The 24801-nt window shown below is 48.3% G+C and overlaps 1 protein-coding gene across 4 annotated transcripts in view; it reads right to left on the minus strand.

The window, feature by feature from the left end:
* The window catches only part of WHRN (whirlin), a 95815-nt gene that overhangs the window by 68973 nt on the left and 2041 nt on the right, over window positions 1-24801 (minus strand). For all 4 annotated transcript variants that reach the window (XM_042912529.1, XM_042912528.1, XM_042912527.1 and 1 more), the window contains exon 2: window positions 855-1073. In XM_042912529.1, the coding sequence (XP_042768463.1) occupies window positions 855-1073 (219 nt within the window). The remainder of the gene's footprint in view (window positions 1-854; window positions 1074-24801) is intronic.

Genomic DNA, 24801 nt, shown 5'->3' on the forward strand with positions numbered 1-24801 from the left:
TGTTGATGCCCCTGCTCCCCTTCTTCTGGGCAACCATCCTGCCACCACCTGCCATAGTCTTGGTGGTCCTGTCAGTCAAAGTGCCCCGCCCTCCCCAGCAGCCAATCAGGCGCTCCCTCCCTGGGCTACTCATCTGCAGGGGAAGGAGGCAGAGAACTGACCTAGTGGGAATCCCTTCCCTCTGGGAGGCTACACCCTGAGTCCCTGCCCACATCCTTCCAGTAAATACTCGCTCTGTACAACGTGACCAGCACCAGCTTCTGTTCTTTACAACCCAAGACCCACAGCTGCAAAAGGCGTGCTGAGGAGCCTAGAGTCCTGGCAGCTGCCTGTGCCCATGCGCCTGGGTCTGGACCACTGAGAAGTTAAACTGTGTCTAACTGAAACGGTCTGAGGTGTCTCTCCTCCCGTTTCCGCTCCAGGGGCTAGGGTGGGGCAGCTTCAACCATCAGAAGGGCCAAGCTCCCAGAGGGTGACGATGGAGGGAATCTGGGTCCCGGAATAAGACGTGGAGCAGAGCGGCGGCACCCGGCCAGACTGTCCCCTCTGTTCTGTGTCAGGGAGAAATAAAGGATCCCATTTAAGCCACAGTCTTTGGGCTCCTTGGTTGCAGGATCTTAGCCTGCATCAGAATATACACTGCACAGGTCAAAAAGAGAAGAAAACACGATGAAACCCTTCAGGGGGCTTGAGAGCAGGACAGAGACTGGAGAGAACCAAGCTCCTGTGTCCAGCCTCCGAGAAGCTTCCCTGTTCTGGGTCTGGTCAGGAGAACGGGGTTTCGAGGGGGCCAGCCTCCCCCACCGGCCCTCCATGCCCAGCCAGCTTGCCGGGGCCATCACCGGGCAGCTCACCTTTTTCTCATCCCCGCCTTGCAGGAGGTTCAGGGTGCTCCTCGAGTCACCCTCGCACTGCCTCAGGGTGCTGCCGTGGGTCTGGGGCAGGCCTGAGGGCGGGGAGATGCTGCGGCCCTGGGGGTCCACCCAGGTGTAGATGTGGTTGGTGACATAGCCCCCGGGGATGCGCCCCGCTGAGTACACAGACAGCACCAGCTTCTTGGAGCCCTTCAGAGCCTAGAGAGAGAGAAAGAGAGAGAGAGGGATATGTGAGTCAGCAGGAAGGGGGGCAGTGAGGGCCCACCCTCCCCACACCCAGAACTTACTTCTCTCAGGACCCCATGCATGGAGGAGGAGGCCAACCCCCGAGACCCTTTTTTTTTTTTCTCTAGCTCTCGGTTTTTGTCCTATGGAGACATCTGTCCCACCCCTGCCTTGAAGTGGTCCAAACATAAGAAATACGATCTCTCAGCACAGCTGTGCAGAAGAGTTAACACAGCAGGCTGAACACTGCATCCTTAGGAAGCCCTGCTTGGCTGGCATCTGGGAACCTGGATTCTGAGTGTTCCTCCTGTTCCCTAATGGATAAGGCTGGCTCACCATGCCTGGGCTACTTGCAAACTATGGGGAGAGAGGGGGGTTCTGGAATGTGGGTCCAGGCAGAGGGGACCTATGTGACCAGACCCCAATAAAAACCCTGACACTGAGTCTCTATGAGCATCTGGGGAGACAACATTTCACAGCTCATTCCGTGCTCATCCTTCAGCGAAGGGAAACTCAGAAGCTTGTGCCTGGTTTCCTACAGGCTTTGCCCCCTGCACCTGCTCCCTGTGTTCATTTTGCTGTGTATCCTTTTGCTGTAATAAATCTTAGCCACAAGCACAACTATACGCTGAACGTGTGAGCCCTCACGGAACCCGGGCGGTGGTCTTAATGACCCCGACAAGACAGTCAAGAGATAAAACTATGGATAATGAGAGCTAAACATTTATAAAGAGCCTGTCTGTGCAAAACACCCTGTTCAGTGCCCCACATGCTTTTATCTCCTGAAATCCTCATGGAATCCAATCTTCTTGGGAGAGAGACCCATTACTCAGATGAAGAAACAGAGGGAAACCACCTGTCCACATAGCTAGCGAGGGGCTCCTTTTCCACAGCAACTAGTTTTGAGCGTGGATACCACCTTTATTCCACATTTTCTGATCTGGGGATGGAACCACCACATGGAAAGGTGAGCCCGGACTCTGTGTCCAGGCTGGAAGCTGAGACTGGCCATCCTCCTTTCCCACAGCGTACCTGGAGCTGAGATGAAGCCGTTTATGCAGGGACAGTCACTTAGCACCCGGATTAACAGCAAACCCTGCAACTGGGGGGGCTGTGTGAGCAAACTGACAGTAACCTGCACATACGGAGCCCATGCTGGCATTATAACCACATTCTAAAAGTATCACAGAGAGTTTGTAATGCTGTGGATATGTGCTCTGTTGTACTGCGAGGTGGGGCCGAAAGGACACAAATTGTATCTTACCATATGACCTCAGTTATGTTAAGATAAAAATCACACAGGAGTAATGGTGCCAAAATGCCAATTGTGTGTCTCTCTAGGCGGCAGGATTATGGGCGGTTATTATTCTGTCCTTCCCGTTTCTCAATATTCCCTGCAAGTTCCAGAATGAGGATACGTTGCTTTTGATAGAAAGTCCAAAAAGGGGGAGCGGAGTGCTTCGCTTTCTGACCCCCCCAAGCTTGCCCGGATGGGCCCCGTACTGCATTCTGCAGACTCCCCAGTACTCTGGACAAAGGGGGCCAAGAAAAGAGCTTTCCAGCGCAGCAGGGAGCCCTGGCGGGACAGCCTCTGCTGGAGGAGGAAGGTTAGGCCGGGAGGTTCCAGGTCCCTTAACTCCACAGCTAAATGCCAGTCCCTGGTGGAGGCATAATGAGAGGATGGCAACTGTCCAAAAGGCTGCTTTTAAAAAAGATTTCTGAGAAGATGAGCAGGGAGAGATTTCGTGCTCTTTTAGCATTCCCGGGGACTCCCCTGACAGAACAGCTGGGAGGATAAAACCTGTGTTAAATTCTAGGGGGCAGGATGGAGAGGCTGTTGAGCAAGCAGGCTTCTGAGGGGGGAGGGTCACAGGGCAGGAGCTGCCTCAGCAGGACCCTCTGAGGCCACCTTGCCTTCCTGACCCCTCTCCCCTGCCCAGGGCTCCCTCCTCCACCAGGGCGCTGCTGGCTGGGGGCCGGTCCAACTGGCCTGCCTCTTCTCTGCTCCCTCCCCTGACACACTGTGAGGCCGGGCCTACCATTCACTTGTGAGCCCCACCATTCGCTCCACAAGCGTTGACTGAGGGCCTACCGTGTGCCAGGCCCAGAGAGAACAAGTGGGCACATCCTCATGGCTCCTGCAGCCTGCTTCGCTCAGCAGGGCCTCAGAAAAGCCTGGTTGACCTGACGGGGTGAGAAAGTGCATATGTGGGCCCAGAAGAAACTGTAATATGCACAGGCACTGTCCTGCGGCCACCTCACTCGTCTGATGTAGACTGGGCCAGAATCGGAAATGCAAGGGAAAGGAACAGAAACTGTGGACTGATGCAGAACTGCATTGAAGCCATTTGTCTCTCACTTGTTAGTCATGAGTCCTTGGGCTGGCGCCTCCTCTTTCCAAGCAGCGCCATGAAAGAACAATACCCACTTCTCAGGGTCCGCAGGGATTCAATGAGACCATGTGCATGAGGTCTGGAGCCTTTGCACACAGTAGGAGCTCTGCAAGGGGCAGAGCTCCCGCTCACCTCTCTTCCCGGAGCGTCTGCATCGAGAAGGGAAACCAGGTGCAGAAAAGCTTTGTCCAGGGACTTACACGAGAAGGGGGGAGGCGTGGAGCACGATATGTGTTCTGTACCTCTGGCAAGAGTGGAATTCTCTTGGTCAGTTCTATAAATAGGCAAGCAGCAACCTTGAGAACGGAGAGGAGGTTAATGCCTTTGATGAGAATGCCACAGAGAGCTGGCACCGGGGAGGGCCTGGGGGGTGGTCACCGAGTCTCCTGCACTGCCTGCCTCCAGTGGTTTACAAAAGGGGACCCTGGGATCCCAACATGGGAAGGGACAGAGAGGGCACAAATACAAAACACACAGCCAAGTTCCAGGAGGCCAGCCCTGGGCAAGCCCCCCCCCCCCATGAACCTCAGTTTCCCCATCACAAGACCGTGGGGCCAGAAATTCTGATGGCCACTCAGGCTTCGACCATCCCAGAACCTCTGATGTTGGCCTTTTGGGTAAATGTGGGCTTCCAGTGGGTCCTGGAGAACAAGAGTATCATCCTCCACTGCTGCCTTCTTTATTTTTTTCTGGTAAAACCGAACAAAAACAAGATTCCCGAAACAGCACTCGTGACATCTGAACAGGCTCTCGGAATATGGTCTGGGTGCAGTGACCATTGGAAGCTGCACAAACAGCTCCACCCACTGCCCTTTTTAGCTAAAACCTGAATGTGTCATGCGGGGAAGGCAAGAGGGTGGAGGATGGTCTGAGAAGCTGGTTTCTGTCTTCTTAAGGCCTCTTTGTCTCCATTTTTACAACCAACCACTTGCTTGTTTTTAAGAGTGGCTTTGAAGGAGCGTCTGGGTGGCTCAGTCAGCTGGGCACCCAGCTTCGGTTCAGGTCATGATCTCGCGGTTCGTGGGTTCGAGCCCCATGTCGGGCTCTGTGCTGACAGCTGGGAGACTGGAGCCTGCTTGGGATTCTGTGTCTCCCTCTCTCTCTGCCCCTCCTCCTCCACTCTCACTCTGTCTCTCAAACATAAATAAATGTCAACAAAAGTTGTTTTTTTTTTTTAAATAGAGTGGCTTTGAACCGAGAAGTGAATTCCTAAAGAAAGCTGGCTGATGAGTGCTCCCCGGCTAAGCTGTGCACCCGCTCCCCACATGCACTGCCACCACCACCTCGTGCACCAGGCCATTCGTCTCACAAAAGAACTAGCAGATTCTCTGGCCACAGTGAACCTCCACAGCAAGCAGCTTAGGGGGCAGAGGACATTAGAAAGAGCTCCTGCTGTGAAACAGAGACCCAGGCGTGTCCCCGTTGCACCACTGGCTTCCTGGCTGGTCCTGGGTGGTCGGGGGCTATGTCTCCTCTCACTGAGCCTCAGTTTTGCCAACCGGCCGTGAGCAGGCTGAACTCACTAATTGCTGAGGTCCTGCCCCAGTATTAAACTTTAATGTCTTCTGGTTAGTGGCTACATTCTAGAAGAAAAGGTTGTATTCACCCACGTGACGGTCATGAGTCATGGCCGCAGAGAGATGCAGGGACAGAGCCCCGCCCTCAGCACGCCCCGTTTAAGGAGTACTCAAGAGTGCGCTGGCTGAGGTTGCTCCCAGGTCCTTGAACCAGATCTTGAGACTGGGGGCTCTGAGGCTCCCTACCAGTTGGAAGGGACCACGAGGGTTTAAGAAAACACCAGAAGGACAGATGCAGCATCCAGTGTGGCAGGATGCACACTGCACCTCAGCACTGTCATCGGCAGCAGGGGACCTCCCAAGGGACCTGAGGGCTGGGGAGACGGTCTCCAGTGAGACGGTGGCTGTGTGTCTCTGATCTGGCAGGTGCCGCAAGTCCTGTGCGACACCCGACTTAAAGCAACCCGCATGCTCTGCCTGTGCCAGTTGGGGACTGTCAGCCATGTCCCTCTCCTGCGTGGCGACCCCCAGAATCAGCCAGTCTCCTGAACCAACTGCTCATTAGCTGTGTCACCCCACACAAGTTCCCGAACCTCTCTGTTCATCTGTTTCTCTCCTATCAAATGAAGATCATAATGCCACTCTCTCTTTAGGTAGAGGAGCCCGACAGCACCGTGCCTGTCACCGAAGAGTTCAAGGAGCTGTGGCTAAAAAGAAAAAAAAAAAAAAGTGAGATCTAGGGAGAGTCCACCATAAGCAGCAGGGTCATGAGAGCAGTCTCCTCCCACACTTGTCACCACGCGTTTGCTGGTAAAACTTGACCTGGGGCTTGCGAGTCAGATCATAGCGAAATCTCCATCTGACCCAGCAGATGGCGTGGCTCAGATACTATCCATCACCAGATGACTGTGGAGGCAGCATGTTATGATTCTGGAAATGTAAATTATATGTGTATGTCTTCAAACTTAATAACTTGCTACTTGGATTAATGCTCTCAGGAGGCAAATTTGCCTCACTCAGCTCTTCAGAGCTGACTATCAAACCCCAACATCGCAGACCAAGCGACGCGATTCTCCGCTCAGCAGAGAACAGAGAAATAGACTGGAGATGGTCACAGTGTGAGGGGACCAAGGGTTGTGTGTTAACACGGCAGATGTGTGTATGATCCTGTGTTCAAAAACACACACTAAAGTGCAAGTGTGAACTGGACCACAAGGTCACAGGACAATCAGACGACTGTCCTCAGGGGCATGTACAAAGGAAGTCTTCTAGAACAGTCTCAAGTAAGGGCACATCACAGTGAGTCATGCAGCTTATCTCAGGACACAGACCTCGAGGGGCAAGGTTTTCTCTTCTAAGGGACAGAAATGCCCCACCTCCGGAGGGGGGAGCTGGTCTAAGACCCAGGTTCAGGTTCGTCATCAGGAAGAGAGAAAAGGATGATGCGTGCCTGCTCTTCCTGACCCCACCTTGGTCAGCAGGGGCTTTGGGTTCAGACTCACTGGGCACCAACCCCGACTCTGCTGTTGACTTGCTGTGTGACACAGCAAAGTACCTTACCTCTCTGTGCCTGTTCCTGCATTTATTATTTTTTTTCAAGTTTATTTATTTATTTTGAGATGGAGGGGGAGGGGCAGAGAAAGAGGGGGAAAGAGAGAACCCCGCAGGCTCTGCAGTGAGATCCCAAGCAGGGGATCAAAGAGAGAGATCCCAAGCAGGCTCCACGAGGGGCTTGAGCCCACAAACCCTAAGATCATGACCTGAGGTGAAATCAAGATACTTAGCTGGCTGAGCTGCTTGTTTCTGCATTTAAAACGCAACTACTGGGGCACCTGGGTGGCTCAGTCGGTTAAGCGGCCGACTTTGGCTCAGGTCATGATCTCACTGTTCGTGAGTTCAAGCCCCGCGTCAGGCTCCGTGCTGACAGCTCGGAGCCTGGAGCCTGCTTCAGATTCTGTGTCTCCCTCTCTCTCTACTCCTCCCTTACTCACACGCTGTCTCTCTCTCTCAAAAATAAATAAAGATTAAAGAAAAAAAAACTATTTAAAAAATAAAATGCGACTATTGTAAGCATTATTAAGATAATGTAGGGGTGCCTGGCTGACTCAGTCAGAGGAGCACGTGACTCTTGATCTCTGGCCGTGAGTTTGAGCCCCATGTCGGGTGTAGAGATTATTTAAATAAATAAAACCTCAAAAAAAGATAACGAAGAGTGTCTACATATAGTATATAGCACCTGGCACATAGTAGGTACTAAATGTGAATTTTCTTCCTGAGTTTCCCAGCTCCTTCTCCCAAACACAAACCCCAGAATTCTCTCAAGTTCTCATCTACATGGACGCAAACACACCGGCAACTCTAGCCTCCCTCTCACAACCTCCCTCTTCTTCCTTTAATCCACGCTTCTTCCTATCTGCCCTGCCTTTGACATTCAGCCCGTTTCCCCACACCTCCAGGAAACCTCTCTGGGTCGCGACCGACTCTCCTCCTCCAAGAGCGCTCAGCGCACTTCGACGTTTTCGTTGCCATGTATACGACAGACGCTGTATCACCTTCATACATCCTGTCTCTTCAGCAGCAAAATACATTCCTAGAGGCACACTGCATGCTCTGTTTTCTTTATAACCTCTTCCAACAAGATATTTATTGAGCTTTCGAAATGCCACGCAGCCCCAGGGAATCTGTTCAAATGAGGCCGCGGAAAGATCAGTGTCCTAGACCAGGGCTCAGGCAGCCTTATCGTGCTTCTCCACGCTCATGTGAGCACACACACCTCGGGCACAGCACACGTGGAATTTGATGAGACCAGCAAAAGGGTGGCTGGGACCCACAGCTCCAGAGCCAGGCTACAGAGATTCCCCTCCCGGCTCTGCCACCTGCCAATGGCAACCCTGGGCAGGTCACCAGTCCGTGCCCCAGCTTCCGTGAAGAGTGGTATTCTATCACAGGGTGGTTCTGAAGATAATGAGTTTGTACCCATGAAGTGTTTAATGCCTGGAACACAGGTCAGGGCTGCAAGGGGTTAGGCGGGATTATTATAGGGAATCTAGAGGGGAAGTCTCATCCCAGCATCCATGATGACCACTGTGCGTTCCTCCCGAATGTTCTGTGCATTTCATACACGTACAAGACTACTGTTGAGTGATGTTTACATAAACTGACTTACGCTGAACTTTTCGTCAGCGTGTTTTTTTCCCAGCTAAAAAGATGTGTTTGGAGGATCTTTCCTCGCCAGTTCAATGACCTTAAGCTCATTTCTTTCTGCACAACGGCACATTCCCTGGCAGAGATGCACCACCGCTGAATTCTCACTCCTCTATTGTTGCACAGTTAAGTTGTTTCTCACTTTTTGCCAGTGCAAACAAAGCTGCGATAACATACTTTTTCATGCATCTTGAAGCACACGTGTGTCTAATTCTCTAGATGGGAGATGAGTGGAATCCTTGAGGCAGGGGGCAGTGCATCCTTTTTCATATGCAGCTACGTCCCTCCCTGTTGTAGTTCCTACAAGCACCTGCAGGGGCAGCACTATGACATCTGTGCCTATAGAAGGCCTGAGATCCCCTGTCCCCAGGGGCTGTGGATGGGACTGGATGGGGCTTTCCAAAGTACTTTTCCAAAAGTAGAGCTCACTCTGGTGCAGGGACCCACTCTCCTGCATGCTTTCTTCCACAGGCCCCAGAGATCTCCCAGTTAAGGCAAACCTTGGCTCTATTTTCCAACTGCACCTGGAAACTAGAGAATGGCAAGGCACTAACATGAAAAGATATCTTAGGGTGAGGATCTCCCACCCCCAAGAGTTTTTCAGTGAAAGGTATACCCACTAGAAAGCCATTCCCAAATAAATTTCTATCTCTTCCTGGCTCTGAGACTGTAGACAATTTACTTAAGCCCTCGGGCTTCAGCTCTGTCACCTGTTGAAAGGGGCTACTAATGCCTAGTCTTACGGAGCTGCTCTGGGGACAAAATGAGGGCCGGCGAGACAACATACACAAAGCATGTAGCATTCAGGATGCTGTGTAGCAGGTGCCAAAAAACGTGGCTAATACTATTGGTAATAGCCAAATTACAGGGATGGCCACACATTTTATTCTTCCCATTGCATGGATGAGGAAAGAGAGTCTAGGTGGGGGCGTGTCTCACGCAAGGTCACAAAGAGGACAAGAGGCAGGACTTGGATTTGAATCTCGGACTTTCCAAACCTGTGCCTCTCTCACCAGCAGTGCTAGGGGGTTCCGATGCACAGGGCCAACCCTCTGTCTTGGCCTCACAAGACGGACAAGGAGAGGGTCTGAGGAGGGGGTGTGGGACTTGCAGGCTTTGAACAAGTGAGAGCCCCTGAACTCTTGAACCCTGAGCTGGTGCCAGGGACGGTCATGTGGGCTGGAAAGACCCTCCCGATTCAGCCCCACTTTGAGGGAGGACAGAAGTTAATGGTGCGGGCTCTCTGCCCCAGGGGAGTCTTCTAATGTCATGAGAAAGCAAAGCCCTAATTAGCCCTGTCTTCAGACCTCCTTCTCTCTGCATCACATTTTTATCTGTGTTAATTACCTCTTACAGGGCCCACTAACTGCAACAGCTTCGCAGCCTCTAAAATCGGTCTCTGCTGAGCAGCCAGGACATCCTTTTAAAATGCAAGCGGACCCTACCCCTTCCCTGCCCAGCCTCTCCCATCGTTTCTGATGTAAAATGCCAACTCCTCGCAGTGTGTCTCAGGCCTGTGCGGCTGGCCCTGCTGCCTGGCCAGCCTCGTCTCCTGACCATCCACTGGCCTTGCTTCCAGCATCAAATGCTCCACGTTAGTGGCACTTCTGCTCCCTACCTCTCAAACTACGTATCTCAACATACTTACATGGTGATTGTTTTATTTATATGCTTCTCAGTAGATACAGAAGTCAGGGGATTCTTCTGTTTGGGTCACAGATGTGTCAATAGATACGAAAGACGGGACATCATGGGTGATTCCACATAAAATGAGAGACAATGAAAGGAGACGCCTGGGTGGCTCAGTTGGTTAAGCGTCTGACTTTGGCTTAGGTCATGATCCTGCGGATCATGAGTTCAAGCCCTATGTCAGGCTCTATGCTGACATCCTGGAGCCTGCTTCAGATTCTCTGTCTCCTTCTCTCTCTGCCCCTTGCCTGCTCACTTTCTCTTTCTCTCACTCTCAAAAATAAAGATTAAAAAAAATAAAAATAAATGAGAGACTGAAGAAGTACAATTGAAATTGCCTTCCTCCTGAAATTAATTGCCTTCCTTTATTTTCTTTTCATTGCCTTCCTTTTAAGATTGACTGCCAAGGAAGCATTTTGCCTCTCCTGAAATACTATGAAATTCTCCAGTGGAATCTAAACAATGCATGGATTTCCCTTTTTGCTTTGGTTGCTAGGAGGCTCACACTTCCATTTAAATATGAAATACTATTCCTATTAAAGGCAACACACACACACACACACACACACACACACACACACACTTTCCAATACGGTTTCTGATCTCTCTGCCTTTTTCATGATGTACCTTTTAGGTTAAATCATTCGATTATTTCCGAAGTAGGAAAAAATATTAATTACAAATATATTAATAAGAAGGTAAGTAGGATGTGTAAAATTCGAAGAGGATGTTAAACCACACCAATCATATAGGAGGAGCTCAATAAAACAATTGCCAAGTGAACGACTGAATGCTGAAATATGTCTCAAGGATCAGACACCTTATACACAGAGTTGGAGGCAGGGATATTTTCCACAGATGCTTGGGCAATAACTCTGCTTTCTCATTCTATTCTCTTCCTCCACTCCCCAGAAATACTTTGCTGCTGCTAACTTTGGTTTAAGAATCATGTTATTTAAAAACATTCCCTTAAATAAAAGTTCAAAAACTGGTAGTTTATACTCTTCTGGAATGTTGACCTAAGGGGGCAGTGGTATTCTGAGAACGCACTGTATCTCAAAGAATGGTGGCATCATTTTGGTGTCCCTGACAGCTGTGTGCCCATCACGAGGCCAGGATCTGGGGCGAAGCTTGCCACCATGTGGCTCACCTGCTCTGGCTCTTTGTGGCCACCTCACCTCTTTGATCATCCTGGGGGAAATCAATTTGGATGGCGAAGCAGCTGTGGGAACCCATCCAAGACCCGTTCCCTGAGATAGAGCTCAACATAAGGATCGTGAAACAACCCAGCAACATATGCATGAAGCAAGAATAAGCAGAAGCAGGTTATCCAACCATCGAGGAATATGAATGTACAGAAATAAAGGCCAGGGGAGAGGGCAGAGAAATGATGGCTGGTTAGGAGAGTGAGGTAATCAGCATCTTCTTTTCTCCTTTCCAGTTTTTTTTTTTTTTTAACGTTTCAATTTGCCTTTAATTGGGGCCTTACAAAGTAGATTTCAAAAAATCAACTGTTCATTCCCTCTACTCTCTTTTCTTTATGAGTTTGACCTTCTCCAAAGGCTCTGTGTAAAGAAGGAAACCTTTGCTCCAGTGCTGGGAACACCAGGATCCCAGAGGCTGGAACAGGACTTGACATCTTAAAGCCCCTGATCTCCAGTATCTTTGCTCCGAAATGTCTCCATGAGTCAAGGCTGTGTGAAAAGGAAAAAAACGTGAGGATCAAAGAGAGAAAAGAAAGTGTTGTCCTTGGGGATAACGCTAGGAAAAATTTGCAAGATAGTGACAGAGTGGCCACCCCCTTGCAAAACAACTCAGAAGATGAGGGAGGACAAAGCAGATTCCAGAAAGATATTGATTCCTTTTTAATGCAATTCTTCAATTATCCACTAAGCCTGGCTTTCAGTCTCTTATAATTTAAGTAAATTGCTTTACAAATGTTCTTTTAAATTTGGTCTCTTAATTCTTCCTTTTTTTTTCTTTTGGGAAGAACTAACAAGATTCTAGGAGTCATAAAGGTAATCACTCAAGATGAGCCTCAATGGGCTTCCAATGGAGTTTTTGTGGTCTTGAACCAATGTCCATAGCACATCCATCCATCAGAAAAATCTGATTATATATCAATATTTTCTTGGTCCATGAGTGGATACATGGATGGGGTGTATTCTCCTTGAGGACACTTAACATTCCTATCCCTCATCACTTTCTGTGCATTCTGTTAACAAGGGATAGGCTTCCAATTTAATTCAGCCTCAGACTGAAGAATCTGAATTCAAGGTGAGTGAATCAATCAGCTATCTAACAGCTACTCCTAACAACCACCTCTTAAAGAAAAAGAACAGAAGACGTAGAAATATGATTAAATGGGCATAGGAAATCAATAAGGTATACACCAAAAAACCAAATGTACATATGTCATATACATATATAATACATTATACATTATATGTTTATAACATTATGCTATATGCTATTTATTATGAATTACCTTATGTGTATACACAGCTATACAAACAATAAACATGCAAGGAAGTTCCAACTTCGCTATTTATACAAATTAAAACAGGATACTTTTTTGTCTATCAGATTGGCAAAAATGGAAAAGAAATATGATATCCAGGGTTGGCAAGCCGGGGAAAAATGAAGCATATCATATATTGCTAAGGTTGGTAGATGGGACTGTAAAATAACAAACTCTTCCCCAAGAACAATCTGGCAACAGCTACCAAAGCCTTAAAAATCTGCCTATACCCTGAGCCAATGCCACCTCTGGAAAGGCAGCACAAATAATTTTTAGAGATGTGCTTACAGATTAATGTGCAAGGGTACATTGTCTAAAGCAGCAATATGGACAATGTTAAAAACGAACTGTCCAACAAGAAGAAATTAGTTAAATAAATCATGCATCTCTTTGCTCTGACGTAGCATGCAATCATTAAAAATCATGTTCTAGAAATATTTATCAGTCATGATACACTGGTGAAACAGACTCAAAATTACGTTCAGAATGGCAGTTTTGTAGAAAATTCCCAATACAAATTACACACACAGGCACACAGGGGACTGGAAAGACAGCAATCAAAGTGTCAATAGTGGGGTGCCTGGGTGGCTCAGTCGGTTAAGCGTCCAGCTTTGGCTGAGGGCATGATCTCACAGTTCGTGAGTTCGAGCCCCACATCAGGTTCTGTGCTGACAGCTCAGAGCCCAGAGCCTGCTTCAGATTCTGTGTCTTCCTTGCTCTCTGTCCCTCCCCTGCTCATGCTCTGCCTCTTGAAAATAAATAAAATGTTAAAAAAAATTGTCAATAATGATTATTTCTGGGTAGAGCAGATTATTGATGATTTTTCTTTTTTTTTTTTTTTTAGTTTTTTTCCTTTGTGTTTTCCTGGGGTTTCTGAGTTCTCTAAATTGAACCCATATCTCTCGGGTCATTAACGTACACGCACACACCCACATTTTATTTTAAAAGCCCAGGCAGACTCCTCTACTCCTCCTGTTTCCTATGAACCAAACAAGATGGCCCTTTCTTTGTCCAGTCTGTGACGGGGTTGATGGCCACCAGCCTTTTACATGAGGTCCGGGAGACCATGTGCGCATCTTACGATGCCTACGTGGCAGAAGGCATGGACAGATTCGGAGACTCCGCCGATCAATCAATGAGATGACTTCCTAAGTTACAGGTTTATCCTAATGGGGGTTGAGTGGAGGTCACAGTTAGTCTATTTAGGGAATTTCCACAGACAATGAACAAAATAAAATCCTGACAAAGGTCAGGACCTGGCAAGAGAGAAAAGAGAGAGGGAAAAGAAAAAAAAAAAAAGGCAAAGAGTGCCCAGTGTTGCCTCTGAATCTAAAGTCTAGTCACTAAGATGCACAGACCTTGCCCGGGGCAGGGCACTCATGGGCTGGGCTGTCTGGTTACTCATGAGTTTTCTAACCGAATGGCTACGACGCCATCTCAATAAAGAAAAAAATCAGGGAAGAGATGCACATTTAGTGAAACGTGTCTCTGGCCAGCACTGTGCTAAGCTGCACACCCACCAGAAGGTGGCAATGAGCATGCACTTTGGAGGCCAGAAGCCCTGAGTTCAAATCCTATACTGGTGACTGATCACCTCCTCTGCCCAGTGCTGTTTCCTCTCCCTGGAGGCTGTGCTGGAGAGCTGGTGGGAAGATGCCCATATGGCCCTGGGGGCACAGAGAAGACCGTCCACAGGGGCCACAGTTATTAGTGTGCCCGGTATTATAAGCTTGGAAGCATCTTATGTGCTATGTGTTTTATACCAGGAAGAGTCTTATCTGGTGGGAAAACAGCCCAACCTAGTGGTGTGAACATAGCAGGTAATCATTAAATGTTCAAATTAATCGATGCATCTAGTGCTTTAACATGGCAGTTACCTGCATGACCATTAGTATCCTCCTTTTAGAGATGAGGAAATTGAACAGGGAAGGTAAGTAACTTGCCTGCCATTTGACTATCATTCCCATTGTTCCCATTACAACTTTAGCGAAAAGGGAATTGGAGAATCAGTGAGGAGGGCACCTGTTGGGATGAGCACTGGGTGTTGTATGTAAGTGATGAATCACGGGAATCTACTCCCGAAGCTGAGACCACACTGTAGGTTAGCTAACTTGACAATAAACAAATTTTAAAAAGGAAAAAAAAAAAAAAGTATGTTTGAGGCCCCACATGTACAAAGCAGCAGAACCCGGGTTTGAACCCAGAGCATCTGGCCCCAGAGCCCAGCCTGAAGCATCATGGGACGCCGCCTCTCTCTGGCATTCCCTCAAGTCAACAAAACCTGGTTTTAATTCCTAGCTCTGCCACTTCCCACCTTTGTGACAACAGGCAAGTGACAAACTCTTGGCAGTTTTTTTTTTTTTTTGCGCAAAAAACAACAAAAGTGGTACCTGCTTTGAACCTGATCAGGCTGTCATGAGGTTCAAGTGAGTTCATACATAGAAAGTACTGAGAACACCGTCTGGATTGTGGTAAGCCCTCAAAACCAAAGTTATCATCAGCCGCAGAGCAACTGAAGGAAACACCAGGAGATGTGTAATCTGTGTCACAAGTGAGGCAGGTCACTACGCTGAAGGAGCTTCAAGGGGAGAAGAGAAGGATTCCCGCGGATGGGGTAGCTGAGGGTGGGCGGGCAGGTGTGATGGGAGGACCTCACAGGGGCCGTGGGTGTCAACGGGTGCAGGGAAACAATGCCTTGTTTCAGAGGACGCTGCCCGTCTGGCCAAGGGTGGACTGCACTTAGGGAACAGCCAGAGAAAAGCACTCTCTGCAGGTAAAAGGGCTCGCATCACGGGCAGCCTGGACATCAGCAGGCTCTCGGCTCCACTGCAAGGCACCAGGCAGGGCAAAGCTTGATCAGATACCAATTCAGAAAGCGTGCCCGCCCTCCAGGACGCTGAATGGACTAGCGGGCAGATGAGCAAGACGTGAGACAGACAGACAGCGAGGAGGCCCCTGTAGAAATGTGGTCTGACAGGGGCTGGGGAGGGATCAGGCCTGGAGGGTCTAACTTCACAGGGGCTGGTGCAATCCCCAACGGGGAGACTGCAGAGAAGGGGAGCAAGTCAAGGCTCCTAACTTGGGAAATGTCCACGACTTGTGGGCAAGAGGATGAGGTGCCGTCAGAGGGGTCAGAAATGAGCCAGGACTTCCACAGCAAATAAATGCTATTCCTAATACTGGACAAGAGCTGAAAATGTAAATAAAAAAAGATAAAGACCCCAAAAGGAGGCCCAGATTCTGTTCCAAGAGACAACACGGAAGAGAGGAAGGGAAGAGGGGGAAGAGAGGAAAGATTCTGAGGGCAACCTGAGCATCTCGATTTGAAACCTCAGGACCAAAAGGACTCATGGAAGGAGGAGAGGGCTTAAGAGAGTTTGGGGAAACCTGGGATGGGCTTGCCCCCCTCCCCCAGGAGAAAGAGGAGGAGGCAGGAGAGGGATGAAGGTCACATTGGGCCCAGACGCACCACAGAACACCACACCCTCCACTGGCCAGCAGGATGCAAACGCCCGAAGGAAAACCCCTCCCCAGACTTCTGCCAGCAGCTTCCCCACCTGTCTGGGTAACTTCTGAAAGCTGGACCTCTTTCCTTTCCTTTTTTCTTTTCTTTTTACTTTTCTTTTCTTTATCAGAAGCCTCTTAATGAAGCCTCACACACCATTTCGGATGTGGTTCAAATACATTCCAGGCTTTTGGGGTTTTTTTTTTTTGAAGTACAGCTGCCCATATTGTCAAATCACCGCTTTCAACCTGCATTAATTGCTCTAATGGGTTCTGGAAAAACAGCCACCTTCTCTCCCTCATCAGGGCCCCTGGAGAGCCCATCAGGGAAGGATGCTGGGGAACAAGGATGAAGACACAGCTGACCTGGGAGCCACACTGTCACACACTGGCCTCTGGGTCACGGGTCTGCCCCACCGCCCCACGTTTTACAATCCCATCCAATCCCTGGGCTTTATTACTGCTGTAAAACAAAAATGCAGATGCCAAAATCCAAACGGGAGCAATTACATTTTTGAAGAAACTCTGCCTATATGGGAATATTGACCCGCATTTAGTAAATGACTCTGCAATTCAAACGGCCACAACGCACCTGATGTAGCAAGAGGGCTCTCGGCCCCAGTATTTTCTTCCAAAGGCATTTTTTTTTTTAGACTGAGCAAGCACAACAGAAGATTTTCAAAGCCAAGAGGATGCAGTCGATAACATTTTTCATTGTAATGCCTGCAGTGGGACCTCCATGGCCGTATTTTTCAAACTTTTGATGGGCGACAGCAACAATAACCCATTTGTGAGGACTATGCCAAGTTCAAGAGTGAGGGGGTCTGGGTCACAGAGAGGCCAAGGGAGCCGCTCAAGGTCACAGCCAAGTAACAGTCACGTGAACCCAGGTCCACTTCCAAAAGCCATCTCTAACCTCTTGGGTACAGACCTCTCTTCCCTGGATTTTCCAATATATCAGCTGACCTTGCGCATCTGGAATCAGGCTCCAAAGCAGCTAAGGATGGGGACAGTGTGGGTCCGCCTCTCTAGTCTTTACATGGACAAATGTTGGGGATGGGTGCAGATCTCAAAAGAAGGTGGTGCTTTCCAAACCTCATTGTGATTAAGACTTGCCCAGGGAGCTTGTTAATTCTTGAGCAAGCTACATTTCTGAATCACTACTTCCAAGGGATTTGGAAACAACCTTTTAGATGTTACTTTACTATGTTCTTCCCTGTAACCTGCAGCTTTAGAATCTGGCGAAGAAGACATCTTGGGACTTGTTTATGGGAGGCTGAAATATTTCCTTTGCATCCCAAGTTGAGGGGATGCTGATATTACGAAAATTCAGGTAGAGAGGAAAAATAACTAGGGAACTGGCTGCCAGCTGAAGCAAAACCACAGCCAATTTAGCAGAAGGAACACAAATTCTCAAAGGGGAAGGAGGTAAAGGATCTGGGACTGGAAAAGAAGAAAAAATAAATCCACTTGTGCATTCTTGGTAGAGGATAAAGTTGGTTTTAAGCATACGTGTGACTGGCAGGAACTTGGCCTTCACCTGAAACGCTGGGGCTTCTTGAAACCTGAATAGTGCTGGGTTTTGGTTTCGGTGGTTTGCTTTGTTGTTGTTGTTGTTGCTGCTGTTGTTCAAGAAAAAGCAGGAAGAAACATCTCACCCAAAACTGGTCCATTGATTGCTTCAGAATGCATAAATGATTCTATTTTGGAATCACAGACACAGGCTGCAGAAATAACCCACTTCTGGGAATGGGGTTTTAAAATTAAGAGCAAAGCAACAAATGCACTAACTGAAGAGGTCTCGTAGGGAGGAATGGGCCACAGACGATGGTAAAAGCTCTTGCCCACCTAAGCACAGGCCACATTTTTTTTAAAGACCTTGGTCGGGTGCCTGGGTGGCTTAGTGGCTTAAGTGTCTGGCTCTTGACTTTGGCTCAGGTCATGATCCCAGGATCGTGGGAATGAGCAGGCCCCACACTGAGTGTGAAGTCTACTTAAGATTCTCTCTCATTCTCTCTCTCTCTCTCTCTCTCTCTCTTTCTCTCCCCCCCCCGCCCCTCTCCCCAACTTGCAATCTCTCTCTCTAAAATGAATGAATGAATGAATGAATGAAAAAATAAATAAATAAATAAATAAAGGCCTTTCACTAAAGGAGTGATATAGGGTTTCTTATTTACCAAATGTTTTTGTACCTAGTAAGCCATACGATTCCATACCCATCGCGGGAAAGGCAAGGGGGAGAGGACTATGCCCATTTCACAGCTGCAAAGACTGAGGTATCCAGAGATGTCACATGATCGGCTCGCAGCCAAACAGTCAGCTTTGTGATAAATCGTACGTTAGAGCCTACGGCATTCCTCAATTTTTTTTTTTTTAGCCAGCACCAATTACCTCGCAACACACGAATTTTCTTCAGATACCACGCTCAGGAACCAAGCGATCCTGAACTCACCAGCACTGCATGGGGAGCAAGAGCGTTCTGTTCATTAGGCAAATATTTACCTATGAAAGCATCTACCATATTGCCAGGCCTTGTGGAGGTGCTGGGGTACGTGAGGGAGCAACGCAGACCAAATCTTGGTTTTCATGGAGCTGACTTGTAGTGGGGAAGGCACACGACAAACAGACACGGTGAAACGTCCTTCCAGTAGTGACAAGTGCGCTGACGGAAATTACAGCAGGATAAGGGGATGGAGTGGGACAGAGTGTTCCAGGGATGTGGAGGCATGTGGATGGCACACCGCTTGAAACCCTTGGTGACCTGTGGCCATGGGTGGGGCCATGCCCCCCGGCCCCCACGACTCCCCGAGGGCAGGGGCCATGTACCATTCGTCTCTGAACTCCAAGTACCAGCTACAGGTCTGGGTGTGCTAAGTGCTGCTCAGAGCATGCATGGATAGATGGCCCCCACGAAGACAGGCTGGGCTGAAACATGCCACCCTCCCTTGAGGCACTGGCATCAGACGCCCCACTTAATAAAACCAAGTCTTTGGATGGTGCCTAAAAGGCCCCCGAAAGTCAGGCACAAAGTATGACAGCGGCTTGCCTTCCAGCAGGGGGCCTGGCATTGTCCTCCAGGAAGCTGGCTGCATAAGGGCTTGGGCTAGGTTCTAGGCGGGCAGGTAGGGCAGAAGGGCCACTTCGTTCCTAACCCCAATGGTGACCTCGAGCTAGTAATTTCTCCTCCTGGAGCACGACCTTCCTGGCCTCCCTGCCTCCCCGGGGAAAGAGAAAACTGGCACACAGAAACACTCACTGACACCAGCCTCCTCTCTTCCCAGTCGGGTTCCAGTAAAGCAAAGTTCAAACACAAGTGCCCCGGCCCCACAGTGCTGCCTCCTGTAGCTGACGCCAGGGGTGCACAGGAAACAAACGGTCTGATTCCTGTTCCTTGCACCCTTTGCCACCTGCCATGCTGTAAGAGTAAAATGTAATGTCTGCAGAACAGAAATCTTTAAAAAGCAGCCCCCACCCTGAGGCACAATCAAAAGTCTGTGTGAGCTCTGTGTTAACATCAGGTTCTTGCTTGGGGGTTTAAAAAAATTAAAAAAAAAAAAGGGTGGGGGGAAGAAAACAGAACAGGTTTTGAAAGATTTGTATTTCAGCCTCCACCCACCTCCAGCCATTAAATGTCATCCTTTCTAATCAAATTGTCTGGTCCTTGCTGGGCACTAGTTTGGGGTTCCTGAGCAGTGGACACGAAACGCTGCCTTTCCAGGTCATAAAAGAACCTTGCTGGGAAGCCCGTTGGAGCCTAATCCCCCAGGGACGCCTGCTTCAGCACAGAGCCCTTTGCCGGGTGGGGGTAGAGGGGGGATTATGGCTCGGAGGAGATGTATATGTGCTGGGCGCATGAGCAGACAGGCACGTGAGGGGCTGCATGCACTTGACAGGTAAGTACAGGCTGTGTGCTGTGTGGCAGAGGTGGGAAGCAAGAGCACACACAAAATCCAATTAGTCGGGGGTTAAAAGATCGTACTTCTCTTCTCAGTTCCATCCAAACGATGAATCTATGGCAGGTAATAAACAACGCTGGGTTTGTCGGGAAAGGGAGGTGACGGCAAAACAAGAGGCTAGCGCTGGAGTAATTCTGTATCTCTTTCATGTCCAGCTTCAAGTCCCGGAGGGGGGAACCTTCTACTATAATAGTATCAATTCCTAAAGCATAAGGGCATTCTCACCCAGCCTACAAATTCTTCTTCCATTTGAACAGGAAATAACCAGTTGAAAGAGGATTTTGTCCAACACAGGCACCGTCATTTTCTAAAACCTTGAGTATCAGCTTGGGCCACATAAATAAATACGGTTAAATTAAAGAAATGGACCCTCTCAAGGGACTGCATCACACCATGGATCCAGCCAAGCAAACATTCTATTCACTAAAGAGTTTATTAATAGTGAGCTTTCACTGTGTCATTGCTGGCAAGACCCCCAGCCCCCAAGAAAGAGAACAGGGCCAGGGGAAAGTCTGTGCATGCCCGTGAACCCATTACCCACCATTTCCAAACTGGAATACGGTAATAACACCAGCTGCATTTCAGATACAAAGTTGGAAGTGGTAATAACTTGTAATGGCTTCAGCTAACCATGTACAACGGGAAAATGACAAATGTGTCGTTTAGAACATGCCGGATTAAATAACAATGACGTATATTGACACGGATGGATTCTTTGTAGGTTATTATGCAAAAAAAGGGAGGGTGTGATAACTCTAATTAGATGAAAGGGCTGGCCACTGTTTTTAACTCCTGGAATGCTTCAAATTCTAATATGTTCCTTGGATGTACCGGGGGGGGGGAGGGGGGGATGCTGAGATTGTAATGAAGCCATTCAATTTTTATCGAGATGAGACACACACATCCCAGCAGCACCGGATACCCCACGTCCTGCAGAATTAGGTACTGGGAGGGCAAGCGGGTAAGTGGCTGTGATTTTGAGCACTCCCAGGGCACTATTGCCACAATCCTACTGCTGGTTCCTCGTTTGCTCAGGAACAGCACCAGAGCTGGTGTTCTTGGGTGGAGGGACAGCAGTCAAGTTCTGGTCAGTACTCTGTGTAACCCATCAATTTCCTGATTTAGTAGGAGGCTACACGAGAGTGCCAAGATTCTCATCTCCCAATCTTTAGACAACTGTCTTAATTCTGCCTTAAATGAAATCAATTCCAAAAGAACAAGAAAACACCAGATTAGACACTCTAAATGCCTCGTGTGTAGCACAATACTGAGCAAATCACAGATGGTCTGAGCTGGAAGAGACCTTGGGCAGCCCCCTGACCCATCCACCTTGGAACACAGAGAGGGTCGGTGACTAGCACAAGGTCACACAGCAAGTATGTGGCAGAGCCCAATGCAGCATCCCTGGTCTGCGGGTTCCTTGGCTAATTTACCAAACCTTTTTGGCTGAAAACCTTTGAAAGGTCTACTTTTATTATTATTATTATTAGTTTGGCTCCTGTTCATTCAAGATAGAGTTTTCAAAAATCAAACATTTCAACATAATTGCAAATAGTAAATGGCTTGCCGTATCTGGACCTGTCACTGCTGATTTAGCAAACAGGCTTCAAGAGAGGGAGGGGAGCCCCTAGAGAGAGGACAGAATCCTCACTGAACTGCTCTGGGCAACAACGGATACTTGATTTGTGAGACAGAGAATTGGAAAAACTTTGTATGTTCAATCTCCTCTGTTTCCTGGGAGGGGTGGCCCTCTCTGACTCATGAACTCTTCAGTAACTTGATTCCTAAAATTTAATTTTCTTTTTATTACACACAGACACAGACACACACACACAGACACACACACACAGACACACACACACACACACACACACACACACACACAATCTCTCCTTCCAGAAGTTCAGAGGATCTTTCCTCCCTCTTTCTACCTATGAGAAAAAAATAAAAGTTTGAGGGGCGCCTGGGTGGCTCAGTCGGTTAAGTGTCTGACTTCAGCTCAGGTCATGATCTCACGGCTTGTGGGTTCAAGCCCCGCGTCGGGCTCTGTGCTGACAGCTCAGAGCCTGGAGCCTGCTTCAGATTCTGTGTCTCCCTCTCTCTCTGCGCCCCCACCCCCCACTCGTGCTCTGTCTCTCTCTCTCTCTCAAAAATAAATAAACATTAAAATAAATTTAAAAAAAAGAAAAAAAATAAAGGTTTTAAAATCGAAAACACATCTCACATCTCAACAGCCAAAACACAGAAATAACCTGAGTGCATATTGACAGGTGAATAGAGAAAGCGTGCGCACACGTGCACGTATGCACACACACACACACACACACACACACACACACACACACACAGCGGAATATTATTAGACCATAAAAAATGAGGTCCTGCCATTTGTGACAACATGCATGAACCCAGAGGACGTTATACTAAGTGAAATAAGGCAGACACATAAAGACAAATGTTGGATGATCTCACTTACAATGTGGAATCTAAAAAGCCCAATTCACAGAAGCAGAGAGTAGAACAGGGGTTGCCAGAGGCCCGGGGTGGAGGAAACAGAAAAGGTGGAGGAAACGGAAAAGGTGGAGGAAACAGGAAAGGTGGAGGGAACAGGAAAATGCTGGCCAAAGAGTACAGACTTCCAGTTACAAAATGAGTACGTTCTGGGGATCTAACACCCCGACTGCTGATTGTAATTAATAATTTTGTGTTGTACACTTGAAATTCGCTAAGACAGCACATTTTGAGTGTTCTTCCCACAAAAATAAAATAACTACGTGAGGTGATGGATAATCAGCTGGATTACAGTAATCATTTTACAATGTACAGGTATAGCAAATCAACACACTGTACACCTTAAATGCATACAATTTTTATTTGTCAATAAAATAAAATAAATAAATAAAATTGTCAATAAAATAAAGCTACTTCAATAAAGCCAGGGGAGGAAATAAATAAAGAAAATAACAATGAAGAGAAAAAGAAAATATGTCTTGCATTAAATGCAATGTGGTATATGGAACAGAAAAAGCAGAAAAACTGGTGATATTTGAATAAAGTCTGGAGTTTGATTAAAGGAATGTACCTTTATCATAAAAGCCTCTGACATGGTGCCCTCCAGTGCTGTAGCTAATAAGGAAGGACTGAAAGTGGAGAAATCCAAGTTAAGGGCAGTTTGTTAACTAGTAGAGAAGCTGGAGTCCCTTTTGGCTTGCAGTTAAGGGACTTGCTGCCCTTGGTCTTGTGGAAATGTGTCAAGAGCTCCAGGTGTCCCTCTACACTGTCCTGAAACTCCCAGTCCGTCCTGTAACCCAGAGGTGCTCACAGAGGCCCCAGAGACAAGGTTCCGCCTCCTCCGTTTTAAATTCCACCCACGGAAAGTCTGTTTCCCTTTTCCCCTGGAGTTAAGGTGACACAAAGCAGTGTGCATTCTGCCTGTTGCTTCTGAAGGTTCCAAAGGGGTGCATTCTGGGCTGGTTGCGTCTGGCTTTGGCCAGAAGAAGGGCACCCCGAGGGTGGAGTTCATTCTGCCTTTGTAGACCCCTCTGTAGAAAAAGTGTGACAGGGACGCCGGTGGCTGCTCAGTCCAGAAAGCTCTCACCCAACCAAGGACAGTTCTGCTCCTCTGGCGACACAAAACCATACCACAGAGAGTTTAGGTTTTACTAGACCAGCTAAGGCCTGGCCTGAGTCACAGAGTAACGGGACTACGGTTCAGATACAAGATGCAGAGTGCCACTGATGAAATCAGGGAGGGCTGAGCTGAAGCTCACAACCGAGCCCCTCCAGCCACCCGGCATGCCTGAGACTGGAGTGCAAACTGACAGGAGAGCTCGTGTTTTGAATGGCAGGTTACCGGAGGCCTTTCCAAAGTCCATCTCCTTGTGATGAGTTAGTTACAGGAGTCTTTTAAAATTGCCACTAAAACTGAAGCCACGTTTATAACTGACCATTTGGACTAAGTATCTTTGGAGTATAAATTCATCATCCGGGAACTCCAGACCTTCTAGGGCCAAAGGCTAACGGACTATTTCTTTATAAATATATGGAATGTCAGATAAAGGGAAAAGACTGATGTGGGGGGAGGAGACAGAGAGGAGGACAGGTGCATGGAAATCCACAAGAACCTGTGTCTGCTCCTGCACCCTCCCACCCCAAACAGTATCAAGCAATCAGGCTTCCCCCAGAAGCAGCAGAGTAGTGTCTAAAATCCTCAAGGGGCCAGGGGCAAAAGGGTTGGCAACAAAACAAGGAAAGGCAAAGTCAGGGATGAGACGGTTGTGCCCCAGGAAAACAGTCAGGAAGTGGGCTCAATTCACACCTGACCACAGGTCACTAAAGAGGACACAGGAAGTAGCCCTGGGCCTCTGCTGCTTAAGCATTTCCCCTGAGCATTTCCCAACAGCCAGCAGGCCCCAGCTGGTGTCCAAAACACCTGCACCTAGGAGGACAGGAGGACGCAAGGCAGGGACAAAAGGTGGGGTGGTGAGAAGCTGGGTCACAGGGCAGCCCAAATCCGTAGGAAGCATTTTCTTTGCAGAAGCAGAGTATGCCACTGTCTCCCCCGCGCCCTCAAATTCTTCACTTCCTGTATGAAGGTGGGCATAGGTGGCCTGTGTGTATAAACACCGGCAAGGGATCCTTGAATCCGCATGTACACCAAACACTATCCATCTCATACTCCAACTGGTTTTCAACAGCCCTCGGCGTGAGATTTAGCAAACACGCAACTGCTTTAAACAGCCTGATTAAATCCTTAGGAGACTGTCCCCATGAGGTTATTTTTCTCAATTAACAGACACAAAAAGTGCAACTACTCTTAAGGGGGTGGAGGATATATTTCTGACATCCAGGCAGGGGACTCATTTCCAACAAGGCTAAGGACACTTATCCCATCCAGTCACTCCACTGTCCAAGTGA

Source organism: Panthera leo, chromosome D4 (genome assembly GCF_018350215.1).
Source record: "Panthera leo isolate Ple1 chromosome D4, P.leo_Ple1_pat1.1, whole genome shotgun sequence".
Lineage (NCBI taxonomy): Eukaryota > Metazoa > Chordata > Mammalia > Carnivora > Felidae > Panthera > Panthera leo.